Source organism: Xenopus tropicalis, chromosome 10 (genome assembly GCF_000004195.4).
Source record: "Xenopus tropicalis strain Nigerian chromosome 10, UCB_Xtro_10.0, whole genome shotgun sequence".
NCBI lineage: Eukaryota > Metazoa > Chordata > Amphibia > Anura > Pipidae > Xenopus > Xenopus tropicalis.
In genome coordinates, this window is record NC_030686.2 from 14,461,555 (window position 1) to 14,488,744 (window position 27,190).

The 27,190-nt window shown below is 44.1% G+C and overlaps 1 protein-coding gene across 1 annotated transcript; it reads right to left on the reverse strand.

Annotated features, from left to right (window-relative positions):
• Positions 1-486: 486 nt before the first annotated feature.
• On the reverse strand, positions 487-18,700 carry slc35b1 (solute carrier family 35 member B1). Its single transcript, NM_204087.1, is given in 9 exon segments — positions 487-723; positions 3,662-3,815; positions 4,938-5,044; positions 7,091-7,217; positions 7,336-7,496; positions 9,587-9,617; positions 11,169-11,299; positions 15,085-15,188; positions 18,480-18,700. Coding segments are annotated over 9 exon segments (1,029 nt in total). The 5' UTR covers positions 18,641-18,700; the 3' UTR covers positions 487-670.
• Positions 18,701-27,190: the final 8,490 nt, after the last annotated feature.

Sequence of the window (27,190 nt, forward strand, 5' to 3'; positions counted from 1 at the left end):
GTAACCAGGTTATTTAAAAATTCAGGGGCATGTCTAATAAATGCATGTTGCGGGGCTACATTTAGCAATCAGTATAGCCCTTGTAGCTGGATTTTTTTCAGATATGTCCCTAAAAATTCAAGTGATCTGGTCACCCTAATAAGGAATGCTGGAGGCTGCAGTTGAACAGCTAGCTAGGGGGCTGCTGGTTATAAATCAACAGAAGCGTACAGCCAATTATGGCCACTAGAGGGCAGCTGGCAGTCTGTAGATGAGGTTACCTCATCGGTACAATCATGGCTGCTCTCCCTGATATGAATAAACTCATTACCTGTGTGTAATAACAATGCCAGCTCCTTTTAGTGAACACTTGTACCGAAATAAAGTGAAATGCCTCCTTATATATATTAAGTATATTTTCTCTTTAAAAGGTCAGTCATTGCAAAAACAAAGTACATTTCCCTCACCTAAGATGTTATATTTTGCAAAAAAAGAAGCAGATTAGTACCGGTTTCCTTTTTTTTTTTTTTTTTAATGTTCCCATTTCCCTTTGGTTAAAAACTAAATCCTTCCATTATCAATAAAATACGTTGAAATTGGACATATCTGGTAAAAAAAAAATGAATAATTATAAACAAAAAACAGTGAGTAAGGTCTAATCACGTCAGTTGGACGCTCCTGGCATAAGGAGTCAGTGGGATGGTTTCTTGGATCCTTTTCCATACGTGGCATCCAGTCCGAGACCTGTACAAAACAAAATAGGGAGCTGTGAGTGTGGCAGGAAAAGAGTGGGCATAGCGCAGGAGCCAGACTGTCATATAGCATGAGTGTGTCTGTGGCTCCCTGTACTAATGGCTCTGCCAAACCAAGCTGACAACACATCTGAGCAACACCAACCCCCCCCACCCCCCAACCTACTCCCTTAGCAACAATACATGTGGATCTGAGTCCAGCCAGCTAGCCAACCTGTAATGGGTTAAAGGGCCTGTGTATAAGGTTTTTCCGTGGTAGTTTAAAGAGTTCAGTTCAGTGTAAAAATGAAAATGGGCAAAACAGACATACTGCGTAAAATAAAAAATGTAGATAAGAATGTAATCTATACAGGCTGGAGTTAGCAGATGTCTAACATAATAGCCAGAACTCTACTTCCTGCTTTCAACTCTCTAACCTCTTAGTTAGGCAGTGACTTGAGGGGGGGCCATATGGGACATAACTGTCCAGTTAGTTTGTGAGCACGCAGGTCAGATTCAGTAGCAAACTAACTGAACAGTAATGTCCCATATGGCCCCCCCCTCAAGTCACTGATTGGTTACTGACTGCTAACAGCTTAGAGAGCCAAAAGCAGGAAGAAAAGTTCTGGCTATTATGTTAGACATCTGCCCACTCCAGCCTTTATAGATTACATTTTGCCTAACTACCGTATATACTCGAGTATAAGCCGAGTTTTTCAGCACTAAAAATGTGCTGAAAAAGTAACCCTCGGCTTATACTCGGGTATATACGGTAAACATCTATTGCACCCAAACTGTATGCAATGCGCTCGTTGTGCGCACCCACCCATGGACGACCTTACGCTGCGTGTAGACGCCATCACGCGTCGTGCATGTAGACGCCAGTGCGACATCATGCGCGGCGCGACGCTGCGCCGCTTTGGCCGAGGGCTGCCCGCATTATCCTGAACGGTGAATGCAGCAGCTGCATATAGAGTAGCGCCCAAGCCGCCCATTCATCTGCTCCCTGCTGCTCTGCTTCTATGTATGTGCTCAGCTCACATAGCGGCATCGGGCAGCGCCAGACATTGCCTGCGGAAAGATCTGTTGCTCTTCGCAAAAATTGCGCCTTTTGCCCTAATGCTTGATGCCCTAATGTTCTATGCGAGGGAGAGCAGCTGACTTTAATGTGGGGGGATCACCTGCTACAGTCCTGTGGTAAGTAGCTGCGATCGCTGGGCGTTCCTGATCGGGTCTTTGGTTTCCTGTTGCAGGGGCTGCAGAAATGATTTTCCTATTTATTCTTACATATAGAAACGGGGGTGGGGGGATATTATAATAGTTGAAGCTGGGTTTTTGTTTCAGTTTTGCTATGCAGCTATGCTGTTTGCTGTATTTTTAATGGGGCAAATAACTGTGGTGCTACCCCTTTTCCCTTCCCAACTAGAGTCCTGTAAAGCAACCCACTTGTTAGTATGGTTCTGCTGGCCCCTGCAGAGTAATGAGTTGATGATGTTATTGATTTATGTGATTCTGGGCTTACCAAGCTGTGACCCTGTTGTTGAACTACAGCTGTGTGCCAGCACCCTTCCAATAGGTTTAGGTTGAACATCTCTGAGGTATGTGCTAAAGCAACATTTTTCTGGCAAACGTGGAAGTTCGAGATGAAGTCGCTGCAATACTTGGGGAAATGGGAACAACTCTAGATATGATATGTAACGAAGGTAAAGTGGTTGCTTTCTTTCTAATCTGTTATCCTCTAGTCATGCAAAGCACACAGCAGGATGGCAAGTACTTGATGATTAGTATGGAAGCTTCCTTAGCCTTCCCAAACTTGCTTTTGTCTGCTGCTGTAGCATTTTTCTTTCCCTAAAGTTATCTATTATTTATTTATCTGTTATTTGATTATTGAAACTTAGCAGTAGTGGCTGCATTTCCCACCCTAGGCTTATACTCGAGTCAATAAGTTTTTCCAGTTTTCTTAGGTAAAATTAGGTACCTCGGCTTATATTCGGATCGGCTTATACTCGAGTATATACGGTAACTATATTCAAAACATTTTTTATTTTGCTCAGTCTGTCTATGTTGCCCATTTTCATTTTTACACTGAACTGCTCCTTTAATTTAAATTTTTGTACGACGCAGATTCAGATATTGAGCTTCTTGTTCAGCAACTCTCCAGTTTGGAATTTTAGCAGCTATCTGGTTGCTAGGGTCTTGTTTACCTTAGCAACCAGGCAGTGTTTTGAGAGAGAGAGAGACTGGATTATGAATACCAGGGGCTCTGAATAGAAAAATAGGTAATAAATAGTAACAACAATAAAATTGTAAGCTCACAGAGCAATAGTTTTTTTAGCTGCCAGGGTGCCTATCTGAAAACTGGAAAGACATAGAAGAGGTAGGCAAATAATTCAAAGACTAAAAAAAATAAAATAATGAAGACCAATTAAGCTACCCACAGCTATCGCTGAATAAGGCTGCACAGGATTAAAATGCTTAAACCTACACATGTGGATTTTAAAAAGATCTTTTCGTTGTTGTACGACAAAGGTTATCCTGTAATGATCATTTAAGAGTAGGATTTGTCGTTAAACGAAAACGACCATCTCAAGTGATAGTTTAGTTAAAGCTTGGTCCTGCAAACAATTGGGCAATGGACAAATTTCAAACACTTTTAAACCTGCCCAATCGATTTGGTGCACACCAGCCTTACAATAATTTGATGGTTTTGTCGGATTGCACTGAAATTGCTTGTTCAGTAAAGAAAAATCAATATGTGTATGGCCAGCTTTAGTCTGTGAGGCAATATCACCCTTTTAGGTGCCTGGTAATTGGTTTGTTCAAAAGTATAGCAAATGGCAGTTCCAGGCCTACCTGAACCCTTTATCAATGCTTAATTGCCCATTTGGTCATTTGTTTGTAGACATTAAGCTAGTCCATACTGAAATGTCCTATGCCAAAGTGACACTCACCTAAAAATACCAGTATGGTCCCTACCCACTGGATGCTGCTGATTGGGTTAGAAAACAGTATAACAGAGGCCAAGATGGTGAAGAATTTCCGGGTTGTCGTGATTATAGAGCAAGTTAGCGGTCCAAAATATACCACGGTCATGAAGATAAAGGTCTAGTAGAGAAACAGAGATAAGAATGTCCATTACTTACATTATTCCTATATTAGACTTGCAAATAAAAGTCACTGGCAGATGGCTCTCGGCAGAAGAAACGGTAAATAAACAGTTAATAGTGTTCAGAAAATTAAAAAAATGCTTTTGTAAATATAATTGATTCTGAGCATTTGCACTTAGTGAATCGTATCATTGCTTTCATTTTTCAACTTGCAGCAGACTAATCAAACCCTACGGCCGATTGGTTGGTGTCTGTAGCTGCACCTACTGTTCTGGGAAGGGTTATCAAAAATACTGTAGGTCCTATGGAAATAATGGTCAAAATTGTGCCACTGACTTTATATAAGAACATGATGGACGGGCAGCAGCCTCCTCCTGCAACTTAAATCTGCAATTGCCAGTAAGCCTGAAGGGAACATAGATGGGGGTTACTGCTGGTACACAGCACTTACAGGGTTAAATGAACGTGGTCTGTTTATTGCTTACAGTAGCCACAGCAAGACAGAAGCAGCTGTGCATGTCCAGTTGCAACACTTTAGAAATGACTTGTAGTAGTTTTTCTCCGGCCCATTACGCATTTTAACCTTTCTCCCTTCCTGCACTATGTACTCAGATGTGTGTGAATTGGCTACAAACTGTGTTTGATTGAAGGTTTAGGGCCAGTAACCCAGAGGGTTAATGCCCCCAGCCTTGTAGCTGTCAAATGACAAATAGCTCTGTCAGGAGGAAATGGAGCTTTCCAGTAGTGGAGGCTATTGGGCCAATCAGAGAGCAGCAGTCACAGGCTTCTAATAAACAAGCAGCCGGCCTGCTGGGAAGGTCATGGAACAATTTCTGCAAACCCCACAGTGCTAGAAAAGATTTACCCAATTTCACAAAAACGCCTGAAACGTTAAAAAAAAAGAAGATTGTTGGCAGCTTGAGCATTAGTATTCCTTGAGGGAGAGCAGCGCCGGATGCAGACAGTGCCTGCAACAATAGCCTACAAGTTTCATTAGAAGTGGCAGAACCATTTACAGGTTTTGGGTTGAACAATGAAGGAACCTATGAAATAAGAACATTTCTATTTCTATCATCTGGAAAACACAGAGCAGAATGGAGGTACCGAGTACAAACTATACCTGTCCCAGGGCGCTGGTCAGACTGAAGAGCATGATATTGTAGACGATGCTTGGGTAACGCTCGGTGAAACTCAGGAAGTCCCAGAGCTCGCCAGTAAACACGATGCCTGGAGAAAGCAGAGTATTATTGCCATGTATTATGTGCCCCGAGCAACCCTTGGCCCTGCAGATCTTACTCAGCTACATTATCACCTAGAGGGCAGCAACATGCCAGTCTCTGGCCTACATATTCCATAGCGTGCCCCAGCACATATGTTGGTTGGATTTATGTTACACACCGGTGATTCGCTGCTGTGCATGGAGCTAATGATGATTTACTGTATTATTTCTGCTAAGGTGGAGCCACACGTGGGAATAGGGCACGGATCAGTAAAGTGAGGCCATGTTACATCTCGCTGCCCAGGACGGCTCCCTAAGCCTTTTTATGCGCACTCTCTCTTCAACCGTATTAGAATATCTTGCTTCAGATTCACGCTGATATGCACTTTGTCCCTGGATAGTAACACGGTATAAACAGCAACCAGCAGCTCTGTCCAATGGAGCATAAAAAGATAAAGGCTAAACAAACCAATGGGAGTCGAGTCATCTTAAAGGGACAGTCTACACCCCCTTTTTAGTGAACATTAGTTCAATGAAGAGAGCCTTGTGCTGGTGTGATTTCTTGCCTATTGTTTCAATGAGGAAATGTGTGCTGTTACAGCATAGGGGATCCTCAATCTGATCATTACGCCTCATCAATTTAACATTGTATAGTCCCCCAACCTGTGGATTTAGCAGGGGCTGGATTATGAAGCTGTCATACAAAACATGTTTATAGGGCCTATAGACAGGCAGCAAGCTGCAGAAACTGACACTAAAGCTGGCTATACAAAGGATCTGCTTGTTTGGCTAGGTCACCAAAGAACATTGCCACCAACACACTGGGCCAAACTGGAACGATCCAAACATTTCCTCCGTGGACCAATGACCTTCAACAAGAAATGAAAGCTAACAAAGAAAACCCAACCAATGAAAAACCTCTGTCTGAGCTGCTGCATCAAACAGAATTTGATTCAGAATGCATTCTTTGGAGTGATAAATGGCATTTCACCATCTGGCAACCTGACAGAAAAGTCAGTGTTTAGCCAGGAGAGCACAACCTGCCCAGGTACATAATGTTAACAGTAAAGTTTCATGTAAGGGTCGGGGCTGTTTTTAATAGTTAGGGTTCCAGCGAAAGCCAACCTTAAGTTAAGGCTAAAGTGTAAAGGTGGCCATACACTTTAATATCCGGTTGTTTGGCAAGGTCACCCAACAAGTGGATCTTCTCCCAATATGCCTACCTAAGGTGGTCGATATTAGGCTAATTCAAATTAAAAGGCCAGGTATAGGGGCTGTCAGACCAAGGACCACATTAACAAGCCGATTCATTCCCTGATCCGACAGGAAAATCAAATCTGCCGATTGGCACCTGGCCGATTTTTGGCCAGATATTGATCCAGGAGGCCCCCATTGGTGGCTCTATACACAGGTCAATTTAAGCTGCCAATTTGAGTCCTTTAGACTGATCTGGCAGCTTATCTGCCCATGTATGGGGACCCCTGACAGCAAGTTAGTGTTGACCTCTCAAATCTAAATTAATTTACAAACATCATGCCAAATATCACCATTACTGGTCTTTAGATTGGTTCCCCTAGAGAGGTTAGCCCGACAGTTTAATAAAACCACTGGACAATGCCATAGGTACCCATGCTTATAAAATACCTTAGCATCTGGCCACTATGTCCGCAGTGAGGGTAGAGCTGCACACAGAAAACCAAATACTGAATTGTGTGCCCCTGTTTTATTATTACATCAGCTGAAGTATAACCTGCACAACATTTCTACGCAATGCACATTTTATGCAAGCTGTGGCTGACTTCCTAACAGATGCTAAATTGCACCAGTGCATTTAATAATGGCAACCAACTAGAAGTGAATATAGATCAGGCTGCTACAAGGTAGAGATTATAATGAAAGATCTGATTTGGTTGCTATGGGAAACAGCACTGGTGCATAACAAAAACTAATTTACTACAATTTTATTTCAGTTTTGATTTACATTTGTAGAACTGCGTGCATCTCTAAGAGTGCCCATTAGCACAGTCAGTATACTGAATCAGAACATGTAGTACCTGCTCCCAAGAACAAACTGGACCATAGGTTAATGTAAAGCATCATGTGGTTGGAGCCCGTCTGGAAATGGGCCCGCATGTGATCCTGAGACACGCCTGTGAGCCCATCTAGGGTCAGTGACAGCAGCTGGGGGAGAGACATAAACACAAAGTGTCACACAAGGATGTTTACATTGCTGTTAAAAGGCCTAAAATGCACAAACACCAAGCCCCCTGAGGAGCTGTGTGACCCCCACTTATCTTACCAGCAATAACTCTCCATAGCCAAACGTGTGCTCGTCACCACCAGAACCAGTATTCTTGGGCTTGTACATGAAGAGTGCCACTCCAAGTACTATAAGGAGCACGCACAGGTACTTGGAGAGTGGGTACTTCTTCCTGAGGAGCGTTACCCCTAGGAGCATGACTGGAGAGGAAAGGAATGTCAGCAAACTGCATTACTGTCAGGGTACCCCCTGGAGGAAAAGAAAAACACAAACACCAAATTGTTCTGGGCCCTACAATGGACACCTGAGGGTTTCTCTCATCAAACTACTAATACAAACTTCCAGCAAACTAAGTCATTTAAAGGGAAACTGGCACTGCCATAAAGAAACTAGACTAGAACTTCATGACTTGGGTGGGGGGCCCCAGGTGGCAGCCCGTGTGGACCCCTGGCACCTAGTCCAACACTGCCTTTAGCATCACTACAAGCTGGACATGGGGCCTACGGATAATATAATCCACATTTTCACGCAACTGTTGCCAATTTGTTTCCCCATCCACACCATAAAAAGCCAAGTGTGCCAGTGCCCTAATTGGGAGCCTCAGCCAGACTACAGTATAGCAGCTCCATTTCCATTTGATCATTTCCACTGCCACAGGAGATGACTTTCTTCCCCTGTAAGTTTGTGTAAAGCAGCTCTCTGGGGAGAATGCACTAATTGCAGGAGTAGAGCAAAAGGCCTGCAATGTCTCCCTTTATTGGAAGAAGCAATTAGTTCTGCTGTAAACAAGGTTAAGGAGCAGCTATGAGAAGTGTAACGGGTCATTGTGGCACATCACTAAAGTTCCAGCTACTTAAACACGCTACTCAGCACATGTAACCCAAGAGGATCCTTATGGAATCATTATGCTTTAAGGGGCTTAGAATAATAATAGTAGCTCTAACGTGCTAAGTTAAAGTGGGGGCTCAACCCCAAAACTGTGTTTTGTTTTTTAGGTTGTTTAAATAGACCAAGATGTTGTATTTATGTTGATGTGGCCTTACCAGGCCCAGAATGGCAATTTGTGGATTCTGGCAAATGCCAGAGGGGCTGCTGTAAGATGCCATAGACAGTCACTATTTATTGGGCTGGGGGGCTGTTTGGGCCTCTGTATACTGAAAATCAGGCCTGGACTGGCAATCTGTGGGTTCAGGCAAATGCCAGAGGGGCTGCTGTAAGATGTCATAGACAGTCACTATTTATTGGGCTGGGGGGGCTGTTTGGGCCTCTTTGTACTTGAAATCCCAGTACAGGCCTGAGCCTTACTGAGCCAGTGCAAGCAATATAGCACATGTAGAAATGCAAATAAGTTGAAAGGTTAATATACAAGCTTTTGCTTAATATACGTAGAAGATTCACCTTTCAGAATGCAAAATTATCTTTATATCTAAGCAGAGCAGCTGCTCTCAATGGGACCTGTTTCTCTCATCTTTTAACTGGTAGAGATGATCAGATGCAGCTGCGATATGGCTGCAGATAGCAAAACACTCTGATCCGACTATAAACAGGCAGGCACCGGGCAGCAACTGAAATCTAAGGAACATGACCTCCATTAAGTCATTGGAGCTGGCAGGCAAGTGAGATTGCGGTTTCAGTTACACAGATGAGCAGGGAGTTAACAAAAGTCACAACTGGGGGCACCCAGACCTTATTCTGCCAACCAAAACAGAGAGGTGACAACCACATTTAGCATAAGGCCCACTTACTTACTTCATTGAAAAATGGAATGTAAGTGTATTGTGTGTCGATGATTGCATCCTGGCAATTTGCAGTTGGTGTTTTTTTATGATTTTTGAATCATTTGAAATTTTTATCTAAGTCTCTTTTCTATAAATTTTATATTCCAATTTAAATTGGTATCTGGTTGTCTAAGGTCCTATGGAATATAGTAACAGCAGGAATAGGAAAGGGCCTGAATGCCATTAAAAATGATCCAGCCTTGAAATGTGCTCTTGGTTGTGTAGGTCACTGACCCAAGCAACCAGACATCATTTCCAGGCTGGAAAGAGGCAAAAAAAGATAAATACAGACGAAAACCCATTAAAAATCATTATCCTACTATGAGCTTATTCTAAGATGAACTTCCCTTTAAAATTATCAGGTTTTTCTAACTGCATCGCTATGCTATAATAAGACCTTGCTCGATCAAGCATTAAGCGTCATATTCTGAACATTCCAAGGGTATTGCACTTTTTGGGCCTTTATCTAAAATATCACATGCGTGTTAATAAACATATAGCATATAGCTCACCTGGAATTGGTTTACAGGATTTCCCCAAAACCTAAAAAATAAACCAAAGACATCCACAGGGTTAATTGCTTTGCAAGCAATCAAGATATACCCCTAGTGCCCCATTCACTCCCGACTAAACACAAGAGTAGCAGTCCCCGTAACACAGGTAATTGGTAATTGGGTAAGTCTTCAAAAACATGGAGAATATGTTCATTTCACTTCTACTAACCAAGGAAAGTTGTAATCACTTACCCGATACTCTGGACTGGTGCTCCTATTAGCAGAATATCACATCAGCCTGGGGTACATGCACAGTAGAGTCAAAATGCCGGCTTTTTTGTTAAAGTGCAGCTTTTCACTCTACTGTGCAGCCGGCACGAAGAAAGAAGACGGAAAAGGATCGTTCCCTTAATGTAACCTGGGCCAGTGCGTTTTCTTGCTAAAAGGATCACCAGCCCGGGGTATCAGGTAAGTGAATACAATCACTGGGGGTGCCTTATAAAGGAGAAGGAAATGTGGAATCACTGGGAGGTGCCTAACATTTTGGTACCCCCCTCCAGTGATTCCACCTTTCCTTCTCCTTAAAAAGGCTCCCTCAACCTCAGTAAAATGTGCTGCTTGCTATAAGGCCTATGGCACACCAGTGGAACAACCTGGTGCATTTCTGCCAGCAGGGGAATGCCTGTCTCTTATCAGTTTGCCTGCCACAGGAGTGTATGGCCACCACTGATAATGTGGATTTTAGCCCAAATTTGAGCATCTTTAGGGCTGAAATTCACCGTAGAGCCAATTTCTATTGCCAGGGTATCTCTCTAAACTAACTGCATAAATGCTCTTACTTATATAATTTTGCTCATGCTTCTAAGAATGCCCATCAGAGTACCCACACACATGGAAGCTGCACACAAAATGCCCACTGTCCTTAAAAAGCATTTAAAAGTCAATTACAGATTATGTATTATGCATTTACTACTAGAATCTGGATTCAACTGGGAGCAGGCCAGTGTGTGTGAATGCAGTCCTGGGATTGGCTATTCCCTTTCTACTGTGCTTTTGGCAGGGACCACCCCTCATTTAAAACATGGACAGGGACCAGAGCAGATCTAGGAAGAGCTCCAATAAAGGGAAAATTTTAAGAGATATTGATCATTTTTAGTGAAACCAACACCATATATTATTCATAATTGCCTTCAAGATTGGGGGGGGGGGTTCACATATGCTATATGTCTAAGTGGCCAAACATGGCAGCTTCCAACTAGCTCTATGTTTTCAATACAGGTACATGGGAACAAGTCTGTTCTAGGGGGTAGGGGGGTCACCGTGGTCCAGCTATGGGAAGGATCCTGTGCAGGAAACCTATGGCCAGTGTTGATTAAAGCAAGTATTCAGATACACATCCTTTTTACTGTATTCTTCAGGCTGCAGCATATTCTTTTGTAATTTAATTATGATGTAAATAAAGTTTATACTACTTCTAACTATTGATATGTGACTTTGCCCACCATATTCGCAAATAAGATTACCCAATGAGCAGCACGATGCTCATTTAATGAGAAACAATGGCACGAGCTAGCTGTCAGGCCCTGGCGACATTCCTTACCTGCGTGGGGTAGTTGACAAACTGGAGTGCGGAATTGCTGGACACCATGGCGCCGAGATAAGACAGGGAACATGCCGCATAGAGCCAGCTCTGTGTGCGGTCTGTTTTCCCAGAGTCAAAGAATTGGATCACTAGAGAAAAGAGCATAAAATAGTGCCGGTTATAACCAGGGCAATGGAAAATTCTATGAAAGGTGATGGTACTTTAGCTCAATTCCAGTGGCGATTTCCTTCACTTTTAATGAGGAGAGATTCTGAGAATTTCATATCCCTACAAAACATTTGGGCTCGAAATCGCCCCATCTGCCATTACCATAAAAATCTTATTTCCATTGTTTTTTTCTACCTGAAACGCTGCCATTTTAGTGTAGAAAGCACATCTGTGCTCTTTGCACTAGAAATCCTGCCCCCTCGCTTACGTATATTTGTGTAAAAGGTTCCATGATAGAAGCAGATTGTTGGTTATGCTCCGTTCAAACAATATGGCACAGTATTTCCGTGGCCATCTGCCGTCAGTATATCAGTAGTACTCAAACAGTGGTACGAATGGCGCAGGATGCGTAATGCAACACAAACAGGCTGAACTGGCTCTTCTATCATTCTGGCTGGAATACAAGAATTCCACTGTGTGCCTTACACCATAAGAGAAAAATAAACAGAACAAGCCACTGTTTAAGTTACGTGCCCTTTAACACATCATGTGTGCCTGTAGGCTTTGCTGCTCAGGGCTACCCCCCAAATTCTGCTCTACGCTTCTATGAACCATACACGGCAATATTTTTTGTATAGTTATGATGCCTGTACATCATAAGGACACACATGGGACAAGAGTAACATATGGTTTACTCATGCCAAAAGCCTTTAGTTCCTATACGTTCACACATGCCTATTTCTTGAACACTCCTCGCTGTACATGTTTCCCCCCACTGCCTTCTCTCCTCTATAGAATGTTTGAATCTTAGTTTTCTCTTATGATCATGTGATAACCAGGCCTGTATATAAACAAGCTACAGTGCATCTTTACCCAGTTTGGCAAACAATCAGTGGGTCAGATCAGTATTGTTCCTTTGCTCCTCTACACCAATGAAATCCCACCCAAGGTGGTTTTCTAACCTGCCCAACCGATATCTGCCTAATCAGTTGGACAAGATATCACAAAGGCTCCATACATGGTCCAACAAGTTACTGACTTGGTCTGAAGCGGCAGAGATAGCTGCTTTTATCAGCCTGCGTACTGCACAGAATGCCAGACGGTGCTGATTCTCGGCCTGTGGATAAGCTTAGGCCAAAAGTCAGCCCCTGTGCTGGTATCAGCTCTTCCCTGTCCCTGCACCTGAAGCCATTGCATCAGATTTTGCACACGTATGCCTTCTGGCACCTAAATCTGCTGTGTGCCTGCACCTGGGGCGATGCAATGGCTCCAGATACAGGTACAGGGAAAGGATGATGCCAGCGTGGGATGATGCATTTATCTGCAGGGCCAGAATCACCCCTGTTTAGCGTTAGCCTAAATAGTATATAGAAATAGCGCATTTGTAGCAGGGAAAAAAAAAAAAAGGTCTATGCAAAGCCCTATCAAGAGCAAGACCCCATTACAGAAAAGCAGGTAGAACAAGATCTCAAGGGAGTGGTATAGAAAAGATGCAATAGAAACCAGTAAATACCCAGTTGGAACAGAGCCTGCCTTTACTGAACTAATTAGCCCATTCATACAACTAACCAGCATGGCCGGTTCAGGCAAAATCCTTTAATGATGAAATTAAGTACAATTAAGGCCGGTTCAGGCAAAATCCTTTAATAATGAAATTAAGTACAATTAAGGATCTGCCATGACCCAGTTATTCCCCAGTCAACACCCTGTTTGGGATTTGCTATTTAGAACTACCCACCTAATCTGGGACCATTGGTAGGGGGTTTACATGATCAGCAAAATGTTTGCCTCCTGCATGCCCCGAGTGCTTTGAGTTGCTGTAGACAAACTTATGGACTGCAGCAAAACTCATGCTGACAAATGTAATTCACTGAGACTAAAGGAATATGGACAGGTTCTAGAGTTGTACAAGAACGTGCCTGCCCTATGTCAGTGCTGCAGCAATGGCTGAGGAAGAGTCACACATTATATCAGTGCCAGTAAGCCCTTTACAACCATGGCACATTTTTTTGCAGGCATATTCCAGTAGATGAGGCTTAATCGGCACATTCAGGCGCACTTCCACTGGCTACAATACACCAGCAGAGAATACGCCCCAAGAGTGGTACTGATGAGTTTTTTTCCCAAAAACCTGGAAAATTACAGTATTACTTTTGTGTTAACCAAACACAAGGAAAGAATTTCTTTTTTTATTGACGTGGACAGTGACTTATGCAGCCATGCATTTTGCCCATTGCCTGCAGGCAGCAGCTAGTTTATTCATAGCTTGCTGTATTTCATAATATGCAGACTGATAAATAAAGCACCTTTAATCCTAGAAACAAACAATTAACTCATTAGAAATGGTTAAGGTCCAAATTACCTTAGCAACCGGGGGCTTGCTAATGTAGATTTGCAATGAGAGATAGGAATATAAATAGGAGAGGGTCTGAATAGAAAATCAAGTAATAAAAAGTAACAATAACAATAAAACAGTAGCTTCACAGAGCAATAGTTTTTGGCTGCCGGGGTCAGTGACCCCCATTTGAAAGCTGCAAAGAGTCAGAAGACGAAGGCAAATAATTAAAAAAACTGTACAAAAGAAATAATGAAGACCAATTGAAAAGTTGCTTAGAATTTGTCATGCTACAACCACCGCTTTAAGGCACCCTGAAGCACGACATTGGAATTCTGATCTGTTCATCAGTTATTAAAGAGGAGCTGGAACTGACAGTGTAAGCAGGGGCCCTCCTGCCATGCAGCTATTTGAGTAACATGCCTCAAGCAATGCCCTCAGGTTACCAGGGGCGGCAATGAGCTGAAATTCCAGTTCTTAAACGTGAAATTCATCTATTCTAGAGCGTGACTATACTCTCTGCACTAGTGATGTGACCCCAGCTCACCCCTTATGCATACAAAAAATGTAAGCACAAGGGGGTGGCATCGGCACGGGTGCCTTAGGGGCAGCTTGGTGGGCAGAACCACCTCTGAGTGCAAGGTTTTCCATGTTTTACATATGCCAAGATTGGCATACTGATCCTTTAGAAGAAACATAATAGGCTGCCCTGACCCCCTGTAAATGGGTGATCTGGTATGTTTCCTACCATTATATAGGGTGGCTTAGCAGTTATATTGGAAAGCACCGCTTTCCCTCCAGCCATTTAGCTGATGGAACTAATTATCAGTCATGACACATGTAAGTAAAGGTGAATACCTGCTAAAATTCCATACCGGAGAGCTGCTGGACAAAAAAAAGCTATGAAGACCAGTTGCAAATTGTCTCTCATAGTGTTCACTTAAGGCTAATTACACATTCCTCATTCCTTATCCCTGCTGTATGTTTTATTTTATAGGCGTTGGCATCTGAACAGATCAGGATACATCAGATCTGAATACAGGTGCAAAATGTATTCTTTAGGGCTCTGGCACACAGGGAGATTAGTTGCCCGCGACAAATCTCCCCTGTCACGGGCGACTTATCTCCCCTGAACTACCATCCCACCGGCGAAAATGTAAGTCACCGGTGGGATGGCACATGCTGCGCCTCGCGAGGCAACTTCGGCGATTTGCCGAAATCGTCTGCGCAGCGTGTGCCATCCCACCGGCAAAAATGTTCGCCATAGGGATGGTAGTTTGGGGAGATTAGTGCCCGTGACAGGGGAGATATGTCGCGGGCGACTAATCTCCCCGTGTGCCAGAGTGTGGTTCCCAGTGCTGCACAGTGGGGTCAGTTCGCTGGTTTGCACGTGCTCCTGACTACACAGATAATACAAACTTGTATACTTACAAAGCTTGGCAAACAAAGCGTTAACAATGCACTGGACAAAAACCAGCGACAGAGCAAAGCGAAACTTTTCCTGCTTCTCGCCTTCCCCATAGGTCCCTCGGGTTCTGCAAGCAAAGGCACACAGTTAGATTCCGCCACTAAACTGAACAGTACAAGTGCTTCATGCAGGCAATGTCCAGCTGGGCCCTAATATCAGCAACAGATACACACAAAATGATCCCTGGTACAGCAGAGTAGAACTAATCAGGGTGACTGTTACCCCAATGTTTCTATATATCTGTAACCTTGTTATGAAGTGGCCCAGCCTGAAGGCCAGTTAGGGGGGGATTTGGGGTGAGTGCTTATTTGTGCCCTGGGTACCCCTGGAACTATAGCAGGGTCACTGTTACCCCAATGTTTCTATATATCTGTAACCTTGTTATGAGCTAAGGGGGCCCAGACTGAAGGCCAGTTAGGGGGGAATTTGGGGTGAGTGCTTATTTGTGCCCTGGGTACCCCTGGAACTATAGCGGGGTGACTGTTACCCCAATGTTTCTATATATCTGTAACCTTGTTATGAGCTAAGGGGGCCCAGCCTGAAGGCCAGTTAGGGGGGGATTTGGGGTGAGTGCTTATTTGTGCCCTGGGTACCCCTGGAACTATAGCAGGGTGACTGTTACCCCAATGTTTCTATATATCTGTAACCTTGTTACATGGGACCCGACCAGACACCAGCACACAGACAGTTTATAGTGTGCCAGATACAAAGCACATTCTTGCACTTTCTATTTCTGTGAATTTGCTGTGAAAGCCCCACAGAGTGATAAAAAGGGGCTGCCCTTAGCATACCGGTAGTGACAGCTGGCAACAGGCAGAGTAGGGCACATGGAACTCAGTGGGGAAAACAAATAAGGCAGCGCTAGTTATGTCCAACCTGCTACCCTCCAGCTGTTGCTGAACTACAAACCCCAGAGGCTCTCAGTGGGGGGCAGAGCTGTAGTTAAAAGGGGACTCCCTGCTAAAAACAACAAGAGGGGCAAATGCTGGACACCCATATGAATATAGCGCACATATCTACTAACTGTAAGGTAAAGTCTTTCAGCCTTTACCCCCCAAAGGGCAAATACTACCTCCGTCCTAATCTAAAATCTGCCCTGTTTGGCAGCTGTTACCCCAGGGCAAACATTAGGGTATGTAAGTTCTACAGAATGGCAGCTGTATGTTACCCCAGGGCAAACATGGGGGTATGTGGGTTCTACAGAATGGCAGCTGTATGTTACCCCAGGGCAAACATGGGGGTATGTGGGTTCTACAGAATGGCAGCTGTATGTTACCCCAGGGCAAACATGGGGGTATGTGGGTTCTACAGAATGGCAGCTGTATGTTACCCCAGGGCAAACATGGGGGTATGTGGGTTCTACAGAATGGCAGCTGTATGTTACCCCAGGGCAAACATGGGGGTAAGTGGGTTCTACAGAATGGCAGCTGTATGTTACCCCAGGGCAAACATGGGGGTATGTGGGTTCTACAGAATGGCAGCTGTATGTTACCCCAGGGCAAACATGGGGGTATGTGGGTTCTACAGAATGGCAGCTGTATGTTACCCCAGGGCAAACATGGGGGTATGTGGGTTCTACAGAATGGCAGCTGTATGTTACCCCAGGGCAAACATGGGGGTAAGTGGGTTCTACAGAATGGCAGCTGTATGTTACCCCAGGGCAAACATGGGGGTATGTGGGTTCTACAGAATGGCAGCTGTATGTTACCCCAGGGCAAACATGGGGGTATGTGGGTTCTACAGAATGGCAGCTGTATGTTACCCCAGGGCAAACATGGGGGTAAGTGGGTTCTACAGAATGGCAGCTGTATGTTACCCCAGGGCAAACATAGGGGTATGTGGGTTCTACAGAATGGCAGCTGTATGTTACCCCAGGGCAAACATAGGGGTATGTGGGTTCTACAGAATGGCAGCTGTATGTTACCCCAGGGCAAACATGGGGGTAAGTGGGTTCTACAGAATGGCAGCTGTATGTTACCCCAGGGCAAACATGGGGGTAAGTAGGTTCTACAGAATGGCAGCTGTATGTTACCCCAGGGCAAACATGGGGGTATGTGGGTTCTAAAGAATGGCAGCTGTATGTTACCCCAGGGCAAACATGGGGGTAAGTGGGTTCTACAGAATGGCAGCTGTATGTTACCCCAGGGCAAACATGGGGGTAAGTGGGTTCTACAGAATGGCAGCTGTATGTTACCCCAGGGCAAACATGGGGGTAAGTAGGTTCTACAGAATGGCAGCTGTATGTTACCCCAGGGCAAACATGGGGGTATGTGGGTTCTACAGAATGGCAGCTGTATGTTACCCCAGGGCAAACATGGGGGTAAGTGGGTTCTACAGAATGGCAGCTGTATGTTACCCCAGGGCAAACATGGGGGTAAGTGGGTTCTACAGAATGGCAGCTGTATGTTACCCCAGGGCAAACATGGGGGTAAGTAGGTTCTACAGAATGGCAGCTGTATGTTACCCCAGGGCAAACATGGGGGTAAGTGGGTTCTACAGAATGGCAGCTGTATGTTACCCCAGGGCAAACATGGGGGTATGTGGGTTCTACAGAATGGCAGCTGTATGTTACCCCAGGGCAAACATGGGGGTAAGTGGGTTCTACAGAATGGCAGCTGTATGTTACCCCAGGGCAAACATGGGGGTATGTGGGTTCTACAGAATGGCAGCTGTATGTTACCCCAGGGCAAACATGGGGGTAAGTGGGTTCTACAGAATGGCAGCTGTATGTTACCCCAGGGCAAACATGGGGGTAAGTAGGTTCTACAGAATGGCAGCTGTATGTTACCCCAGGGCAAACATGGGGGTATGTGGGTTCTACAGAATGGCAGCTGTATGTTACCCCAGGGCAAACATGGGGGTAAGTGGGTTCTACAGAATGGCAGCTGTATGTTACCCCAGGGCAAACATGGGGGTATGTGGGTTCTACAGAATGGCAGCTGTATGTTACCCCAGGGCAAACATGGGGGTATGTGGGTTCTACAGAATGGCAGCTGTATGTTACCCCAGGGCAAACATGGGGGTAAGTAGGTTCTACAGAATGGCAGCTGTATGTTACCCCAGGGCAAACATGGGGGTAAGTAGGTTCTACAGAATGGCAGCTGTATGTTACCCCAGGGCAAACATGGGGGTATGTGGGTTCTACAGAATGGCAGCTGTATGTTACCCCAGGGCAAACATGGGGGTAAGTAGGTTCTACAGAATGGCAGCTGTATGTTACCCCAGGGCAAACATGGGGGTATGTGGGTTCTACAGAATGGCAGCTGTATGTTACCCCAGGGCAAACATGGGGGTAAGTAGGTTCTACAGAATGGCAGCTATAGCCACACACACACAGAGGGAAGCCCCCAGTACTTACATGGTCTCCTGTAAGATCCCATAGTAGAAGTAACACACAAACACCCCGAGAAAGCAAACAAGGAGCCGCGCCCCCCCGGAACCCTGCGCCCCTCCAGCCGCCATGTCGCCTCCTGTTACCGGCAAGTCCAGCCGCACATCCCGCTCTGCCGGAGCCCTCATACAGAGCTGCTGCGCCGCGACAGGAGAAGGACCCTGGCAGGGACTGCCCGTAGCACTGCCAGACGCGGATGGATAAAATAAAAAAAGAAAAAAGTCCACACTGAGGTTGCACAACATAGGCGTGTATTTTAAGAGATGGGAAGGGTAACAACAACCATTCAGAGTAAAAAATACCCTCATAAACCTATATATAGCTTTCTTACCAATAACATTGGAATCATGCATAGCTTTTAGGGGTTAGGTGAGAATAACACTTATTTAATCAACAGTAAGTAGCACCATAATCACAGAACCTTTAGGGCAGTGACACACAGGGAGATTAGTCTCTGCAATAAAGCTTCACTATTGGGGGCGACTAATCTCCCCGACATTCCATTCCACTGGCAAGGATCTAAAGCGCTGGTTGGAAGGTACACGCATTGCTTCCATTGCCTTGCAAGGACACTTCGGGCGACTTCTGAAAAGCGACGTGTATGCCATCCCACCGGCCATTTACATTCTTCCCGGTGGGATGGCATGGCGGGGAGATTAGTCGCCCCCAATAGTGAAGCTTTATCATGGGCGACTAATCACCGTAAAGCAATACTGTCATGAGAAAACGTGTTTTTTTTCAAAACACATCAGCTTCTCCAGCAGAATCTTCATTTCCCAGGGTGCCACAGCCATGTGACCTGTGCTCTGATCAACTTGCAGCGCAGCAGTAAAGTGTGACTGAAGTTTGACTGATATCACCCCCCTCCCAGCAGCCGATCAGCAGAACAATGGGAAGGGAGCAAGATAGCAGCTCTCAGTAGCAGAATAGCACTCAATAGTAAGAAATCTAAGTCTGGCTTGGGACTCCTCCAGTTACATGGGAGTAGGAGAAACAATAGGTTAGCTGAAAGCAGTTCTAATGTGTAGCGCCGGCTCCTTCTGAAAGCTCAGACTCAGGCACACTTTACTGCTGTGCTGCAAGTTGGGATGATATCCCCCGCCTCACTCCCAGCAGCCATAAAGCAGAACAATGGGAAGGGAGCAAGATAGCAGCTCCCAGTAGGTATCAGAATAGCACTCAATAGTAAGAAATCCAAGTCCGGCTTGGCACTCCTCCAGTTACATGGGAGTAGGAGAAACAATAGGTTAGCTGAAAGCAGCTCTAATGTGTAGCGCCGGCTCCTTCTGAAAGCTCAGACTCAGGCACACTTTACTGCTGCGCTGCAAGTTGGGGTGATATCCCCCGCCTCACTCCCAGCAGCCAAACAGCAGAACAATGGGAAGGGAGCAAGATAGCAGCTCCCAGTAGATATCAGAATAGCACTCAATAGTAAGAAATCCAAGTCCGGCTTGGGACTCCTCCAGTTACATGGGAGTAGGAGAAACAATAGGTTAGCTGAAAGCAGTTCTAATGTGTAGCGCTGGCTCCTTCTGAAAGCTCAGACTCAGGCACAAGGCACTGAGATGGCGCCTACACACCAATATTACAGCTAAAAATACATTTGTTGGTTCAAGAATAACATTTTAAATGGCAGAGGGAATTATTTGCTGTGTAAACAGTGTCATTTAGAGATAAAAAGTACATCATAAAAATCATGAAAGAATCCCACACACCAAGGAGCTGTGGTGGTCCCCATGCACATGACCCAGACCCCTCTCTACAGTTAAATCTTCACAATACAAAATTCTCAGTTCTCAATCACAGATTAAACTCAGCAACTCCTCTCAGTGGCCCAAGCGCTGCAGGTCTGTGATTAAAATTCAGCTTGGCGCGTTTTGTGCCGCGCACTTATTCCTAAGCATCAAGCTGAATTTTAATCATGTTCTGATAAAGGTCAGTGTTTTCATTTGATGCAACTCGGTGAGCTAGGTGAGAATAAGGTAATCACACCACTTCAGGGACACCTCTGATAAATGCATGTTGCAGGGCTGCATCGACTGAATGTAAATTAAATTGCACCCAGTGCAGCCTTTCTAGTTGGATTTTCTAGACATGTCCCTGAATTTTCAAGTGATTTCAGAACCATAGGTTGGAACCCTGAGGTGAATGGCATCAGAGTGAGCAGGGGTGCCATCTGTCTGTTTTACCCAAACAGCCTGGTTTTTGAAAGAGGTGTCCAGGTGAAAACTGCCTGTTTGGATTTCCAAATACTGCCCCCTCCAACCCCTGCCTTCCCTTCCCTGACACGTCTTCCTGACAAAAGGTGGCAACACTAGGTGGTATATTTATCATGCTGTGTAAAAAGTGGAGTGAAACATTACCAGTGATATTGTCCAGGGCAACCAATCAGCAATTAGATTTCAACAGTTAGGGGCAGATTTACTAATCAATGAACGGACCGAAAGCATCCGAATGTGTTTTTTTTCGTAATGATCGGTATTTTGCGATTTTTTCGTCACGGGTGTGACTTTTTCGCGAATTGTCGGGACTTTTTCGTAGCCGTTAGGACTTTTTCACAAATTGTCACAAATTTTTTGTCGCCGTCGTGAAAAAATCGTACTTTTGCGCCAAGTACGAAAGCGCTCAATACGGAAAAGTCGCGACAATTCGCGAAAGTCATAACGGCTACAAAAAAGTTGCGACAATTTGCGAAAAAGTCGTAACGGCCACAAAAAAGTTGTGACAATTTGCGAAAAAGTCGTAACGGCTACAAAAAACTTGCGACAATTCGCGAAAGTCGTAACGGCTACAAAAAACTTGCGACAATTTGCGAAATAGTCGTAACGGCTACAAAAAAGTTGCGACAATTCGCGAAAGTTGTAACGGCTATGAAAAAGTCGCGACAATTCGTGAAAGTTGTAACGGCTACAAAAAAGTTGCGACAATTCGTGAAAGTCGTAACGGCCACAAAAAAGTTGCGACAATTTGCGAAAAAGTCGCAACGACGACGAAAAAATCGCAAAAAATATGAAAAAGTCGCAAAATGTTCGTTTCTAATCCAATTTTTACCCATTCGGGATTCGGATTCGTGGATTAGTAAATCTGCCCCTTAGAAAATCAAAGCAAAGCATCTGATTGGCTGCTATAAACAACATCACCAGTGATGTTTTACTCCACTTTTTACACAGCGTGATAAATATAACCCTTAGTCCAGTTTGAACAGGTTCCTCGGATGTAATGACCACCCAAATATTTATTGTGGAGTTTTAGTGTCACTTGACCTTCTTCCACTAAAACACACAAACATGTTGATGACATTACTAGTAAAGGAGATCACGGAGATCCACCCTAAACAGTAACTCAGCTCTACACCTGGACCCACAGGATAAGAACAAATGCAGTGGCCGGTCAAAACGTAGGCCTCATTTGTGCTATGTACTTTCACCCCAGTTAAAGAGGTTGTTCACATTTGTGTTAACATTTAGTATGATGTAGAGAGTAATATTCTGAGACAATTTGCAATTGGTCTTCATTTCTTATTATTTTTGTTTTCTTTAATTATTTTACTTTTTGTTCAGCAACTCTCCAGGAATTTCGACAGTTATCTGGTTGCTAGGGTTCAAATTACCTTAGCAACCAGGGAGTGGTTTGAATGAGACCCTTGTATATGTATGTATGTATGTATGTATAACTTTATTTATAAAGTGCCACAAGGATACGCAGCGCTGTACAATCTTACAGAATACAAAATTACACACAGGGAGGACAAGTGATATAATAAATAAATACAATAAATACATATATATATATATATGTATAAGTGCCATGTGGTATGAGACACAGTAGGAAGGAGGTCCCTGCCCCATAGAGCTTACAATCTAATAGATTACCTCGATAGAAAAATAAGAAATAAAAAGTAACAATAAAACTATAACCTCACAGAGAGTTGTAATGTTGGAAGCATACCTCCCAACATTTTGAAAATGGAAAGAGGGAGAAAAAGAAATGCCGCGCGCAGTGCGGCGAAAATTTTTTTGGCCCACGCCCATTTTTGTAACCACACCCCCTAAATACCACTCCCAGTTGACTAAATTTGGCAGGTTATTTAAACACATTTATGGGGGTTTTGGGGTCCTGTGTGTTATTACAGTTTTGCTTAAAAGGGTGAAATTGCCCTTTAGGGCAGGGGTACACGGGGAGATTAGTCAAAATCGCCTTGAGAGGAAACTTAGGCAAATCGCGGCGCTGCGTATGCCATCCCACTGGCGATTTACATTCTAGCCAGTGGGATGGCATTGCGGGGAGATTAGGCGCCCGCAACAACGAAGATTTGTCACATGGCGACTAATCACCCCGTATGTCACTGCCTTGAGATGCGAGTCTCAGTTCCCCCGAGAGACCTGTTTAGCTTATTAGTTACAATTGTATCTCAGTGAAGGGGGGGCTTGTTACCTCTCTCTCTGCCAAAAGCTACTTATTTAATTAAATGTGAGAAACAATGTATCTAAGTGCAGGTGATGCTCAATAAGATGTCTGGGTTCTGCCAAAAGCTACTTTTACTTAAATTTGTATCTTTTTTAGCTTCAGTGCAGGAGATCAATGGGAAATGAGGGACTTTTCAGTAACAATCCGGGACTGTGGGTTGAGCTGTCGAAAGAGTGACTGTCACACAAAAATCGGGACAGTTGGGAGCTATGTGGAAGCTATACTCAGCCTATGTATTTTAAATATACCACTTTAGATTATATACTCTGCAGCTCCGTTAATGCTATGTTTTAACGTTATTTTAAAAGAATGATACCTTTTCCATCAGGCACTGCTTAAGCTACCCATGCTCCTGAATTGCAGGGTCCTTCACAGCAAGCTGTCTCTTGGTGAGATGATGCCGCCTCATGTGGAGGCAGCTGATTGGCTGCATTTTCATACACGTGTAACAAACCAACACATTTGGAAAGCAGACCTCTGCTGGGTCCTAGTGCCTTCTAACAACCTTTCCGGCACTGAAACAAATTGGCTTCTGATTGAACTGAATTGTCACATTTTGTCATTAGGCTGATAGTGATCCACCCCTGGCATTTTTGCATTAAAATTTACCAATGTTTTAGCACTTAAAAGTTCTTATACATTGCTGGTATTGATTATATTAATTTCCAGTGGAAATGGAGGTGGTTTTGTAAGCTGTGGTGATAATCTGATGTTCCAGAATGTCAGTGAATGAATCTGGAGCAGAAAATTACTTCATAAAATGTGATGCAATTTACGCCAAAAGAAAGAATAGAAAGATAGCGTTAAACTGGATAAATTGCATTACTCCATCTTTTTGTTGAAAAAATAAAAATGCAGTAGGATAGTGTAAATAAAAGAAACATATTGGTGTTCAGACAAGAGTGAATTTGTCAGAATATTGTATTGCATTTAGCCTGTATGGCTTTTATGAATTAGCTGTTATTTCTACAGAACATAGTTACATAGTTACATAGGGTTGAAAAAAGACCAGAGTCCATCAAGTTCAACCCTTCCAAGTAAACCCAGCACACACAACCCACACCTACCAATCTATACACTCACATACAGACCCACACTGACCTATCTATCCACTCACATACAGACCCACACTGACCTATCTATCCACTCACATACAGACCCACACTGACCTATCTATCCACTCACATACAGACCCATACTGATCTATCTATCCACTCACATACAGACCCATACTGATCTATCTATCCACTCACATACAGACCCATACTGACCTATCTATCCACTCACATACAGACCCATACTGATCTATCTATACACTCACATACAGACCCACACTGACCTATCTAACCAATCACATACAGACCCATACTGACCTATCTATCCACTCACATACAGACCCATACTGATCTATCTATCCACTCACATACAGACCCACACTGACCTATCTATACACTCACATACAGACCCATACTGACCTATCTATTAACTCACATACAGACCCATACTGACCTATCTATCCACTCACATACAGACCCACACTGACCTATCTATCCACTCACATACAGACCCATACTGACCTATCTATACACTCACATACAGACCCATACTGACCTATCTATCCACTCACATACAGACCCACACTGACCTATCTATCCACTCACATACAGACCCACACTGACCTATCTATACACTCACATACAGACCCACACTGACCTATCTATCCACTCACATACAGACCCACACTGACCTATCTATACACTCACATACAGACCCACACTGACCTATCTATCCACTCACATACAGACCCATACTGACCTATCTATCCACTCACATACAGACCCACACTGACCTATCTATCCACTCACATACAGACCCACACTGACCTATCTATACACTCACATACAGACCCACACTGACCTATCTATACACTCACATACAGACCCATACTGACCTATCTATACACTCACATACATAAACTATATATATGAATTAGCTGGAGGGAGTGATGCATAGTGAAGGCTTAGGCTTGCACATACACAGTAGGAAAATGTTATCCTACTATCTGAGTTTAATTAAATCACTGGGAGGTGTGCCAAAATGTTAGTTACCCCCGAGTGATACCCCGGGCTTGTGCTCTTGTTCGCTAAAAACGCCATCGGCCTGGGGCATTTCTGTAGAAGTCAATAATCGCCATCTTCCGTCTTCACTTCATTCTGGAAGTGCACAGTAGAGTGAAAGCCAAAGTTAGATGCAGAAATCAGGCTTTTTCACTCTGCTGCCAATGTGTCTGCCAATGTGTCTGCTTGCACCTGGTGAAAGAAATGACAGAAGAGCAAGAAGGCTGCGACACCTACAGAAATACCCTGAGCCCATGCAGTTTCCTGCTAACGGGAGCACAGTGTCTCAGGTAAGCAATTGTTATACCTGTGGGATTTGGAACTCCTGATTTTAGTTTAGCCCCACACAACACTGAAACCCCTAATATACCCATCACTTGAATCTGTTACAGAAATGTAGGAATAAATACCATTTTTTTATGCTGAAATCCAGCTGTGAAATAGCTCTTCTTTTCTGCGCCATCTGAAATTCTGGGAGGAGGGACTAAAATACTGATATTACACGTTGTAACATTTTCTGCACAGTTTACAGACTGCATGCAGGTACTACATAACCCACAATGCATTGCACTGTGATGTTCCTTTCTTTATTGACACCAGGTGTGCAGGGGATTGTGGGATTGGGAGGATGCAGGCTGAAGGCAGGCTGTGGACAGTCGACTACTGTACATTTTTTTGAGTCTCAAAGTAGTCAGCCAGATCAGCAGGGGAACAGGGGCTTAGGGAACTGTTCCATTACAGTAAAGATCATGAAAAGGCTGCATATTTTTTAACTGCTGTATATTGCAAAGTTACTTGAAATTATGTTTAATTTTCAAAAAGCTTTTAGGAGACATATTGGATCAATGGAAAAACCCCTAATCCTCTAGGCAATTATGAATAATATACGGTGCTGGTTTCACTTTGGGCTAAACATTAATCCTACCTGTAAAAATGGCCCCTTTATTGGAGCTCCCTATAGATCCTATCAGTTCTCTGTCCCTGTTTCAAATGAAGGGGGGGGCGTGTCCTAACAGTCCCTGCCAGAAGCACAATAGGAGGGCCAATCACAGCTTTGCAGTCACACAAGCACAGACAGGCTTCAGTCCCCTATCAGGTCAGGCTAGCAGCTGATTGGTTCCTATCCTACAGTGCAGTGTACTGAGAGCCACCAGCAGGAAGTGGAACAGAGATGGGTGAGACTAGTGGGGTTTTGGTGGAATTTCTCAATAAATCAGTCAGAAACACAACTTTTTTAAGCCCAATCCTTCTATATCTAGAGGAGTATAATTCACTGGTACATTCATCATTCTTATAGGATATGTCTCCTTTAAGTTGAGTTTGGGTGGAGTTCACCTTTAAGTCAGCTGAGGGATAATTGGAATAGGTGACAGAGTGGAACTGCAACGTCACCATTTGTTCCTCACACCAGCAATGTGCATCCCTAAATATCACAGAGTGCCAAATGTCGAGGCAAAGAAGGAAAGAGTTCAATCAAAGTGGTGGGTAGAAAGGTCCCCTCATAACAGTGTATAATTCCTTATGGGACTTGTCACCCAAACATAAATAGCTGTATAGTTACATAGGGTTGAAAAAAGACCATTGTCCATCAAGTTCAACCCATCCGAGTAAACCCAGCACACAACCTATACTAACCAATCTATCCACTCACATACATAAACTATATATACAACCACTGATACTAACTGTAGATATTAGTATCACAATAGCCTTGGATATTCTGATTGATCAAGAACTCATCCAGGCCCCTCTTATAGGCATTAACAGAATCTGCCATTACCACATCACTAGGAAGGGCATTCCCCAACCTCACTGCCCTCACCGTGAGGAACCCCCTACGCTGCTTCAAATGGAAGCTCCATTCCTCTAATCTAAAGGGGTGACCTCTGGTGCGCTGATTGTTTTTATGGGAAAAAAGAACCCCCCCCAACTGCCTATAATCCCCTCTAATGTACTTGTACAGAGTAATCATGTCCCCTCGCAAGCGCCTCTTTTCCAGAGAAAACAACCCCAACCTCGACAGTCTAACCTCATAGTTTAACCCTTCCATCCCCTTTACCAGTTTAGTTGCAGTCTCTGCACTCTCTCCAGCTC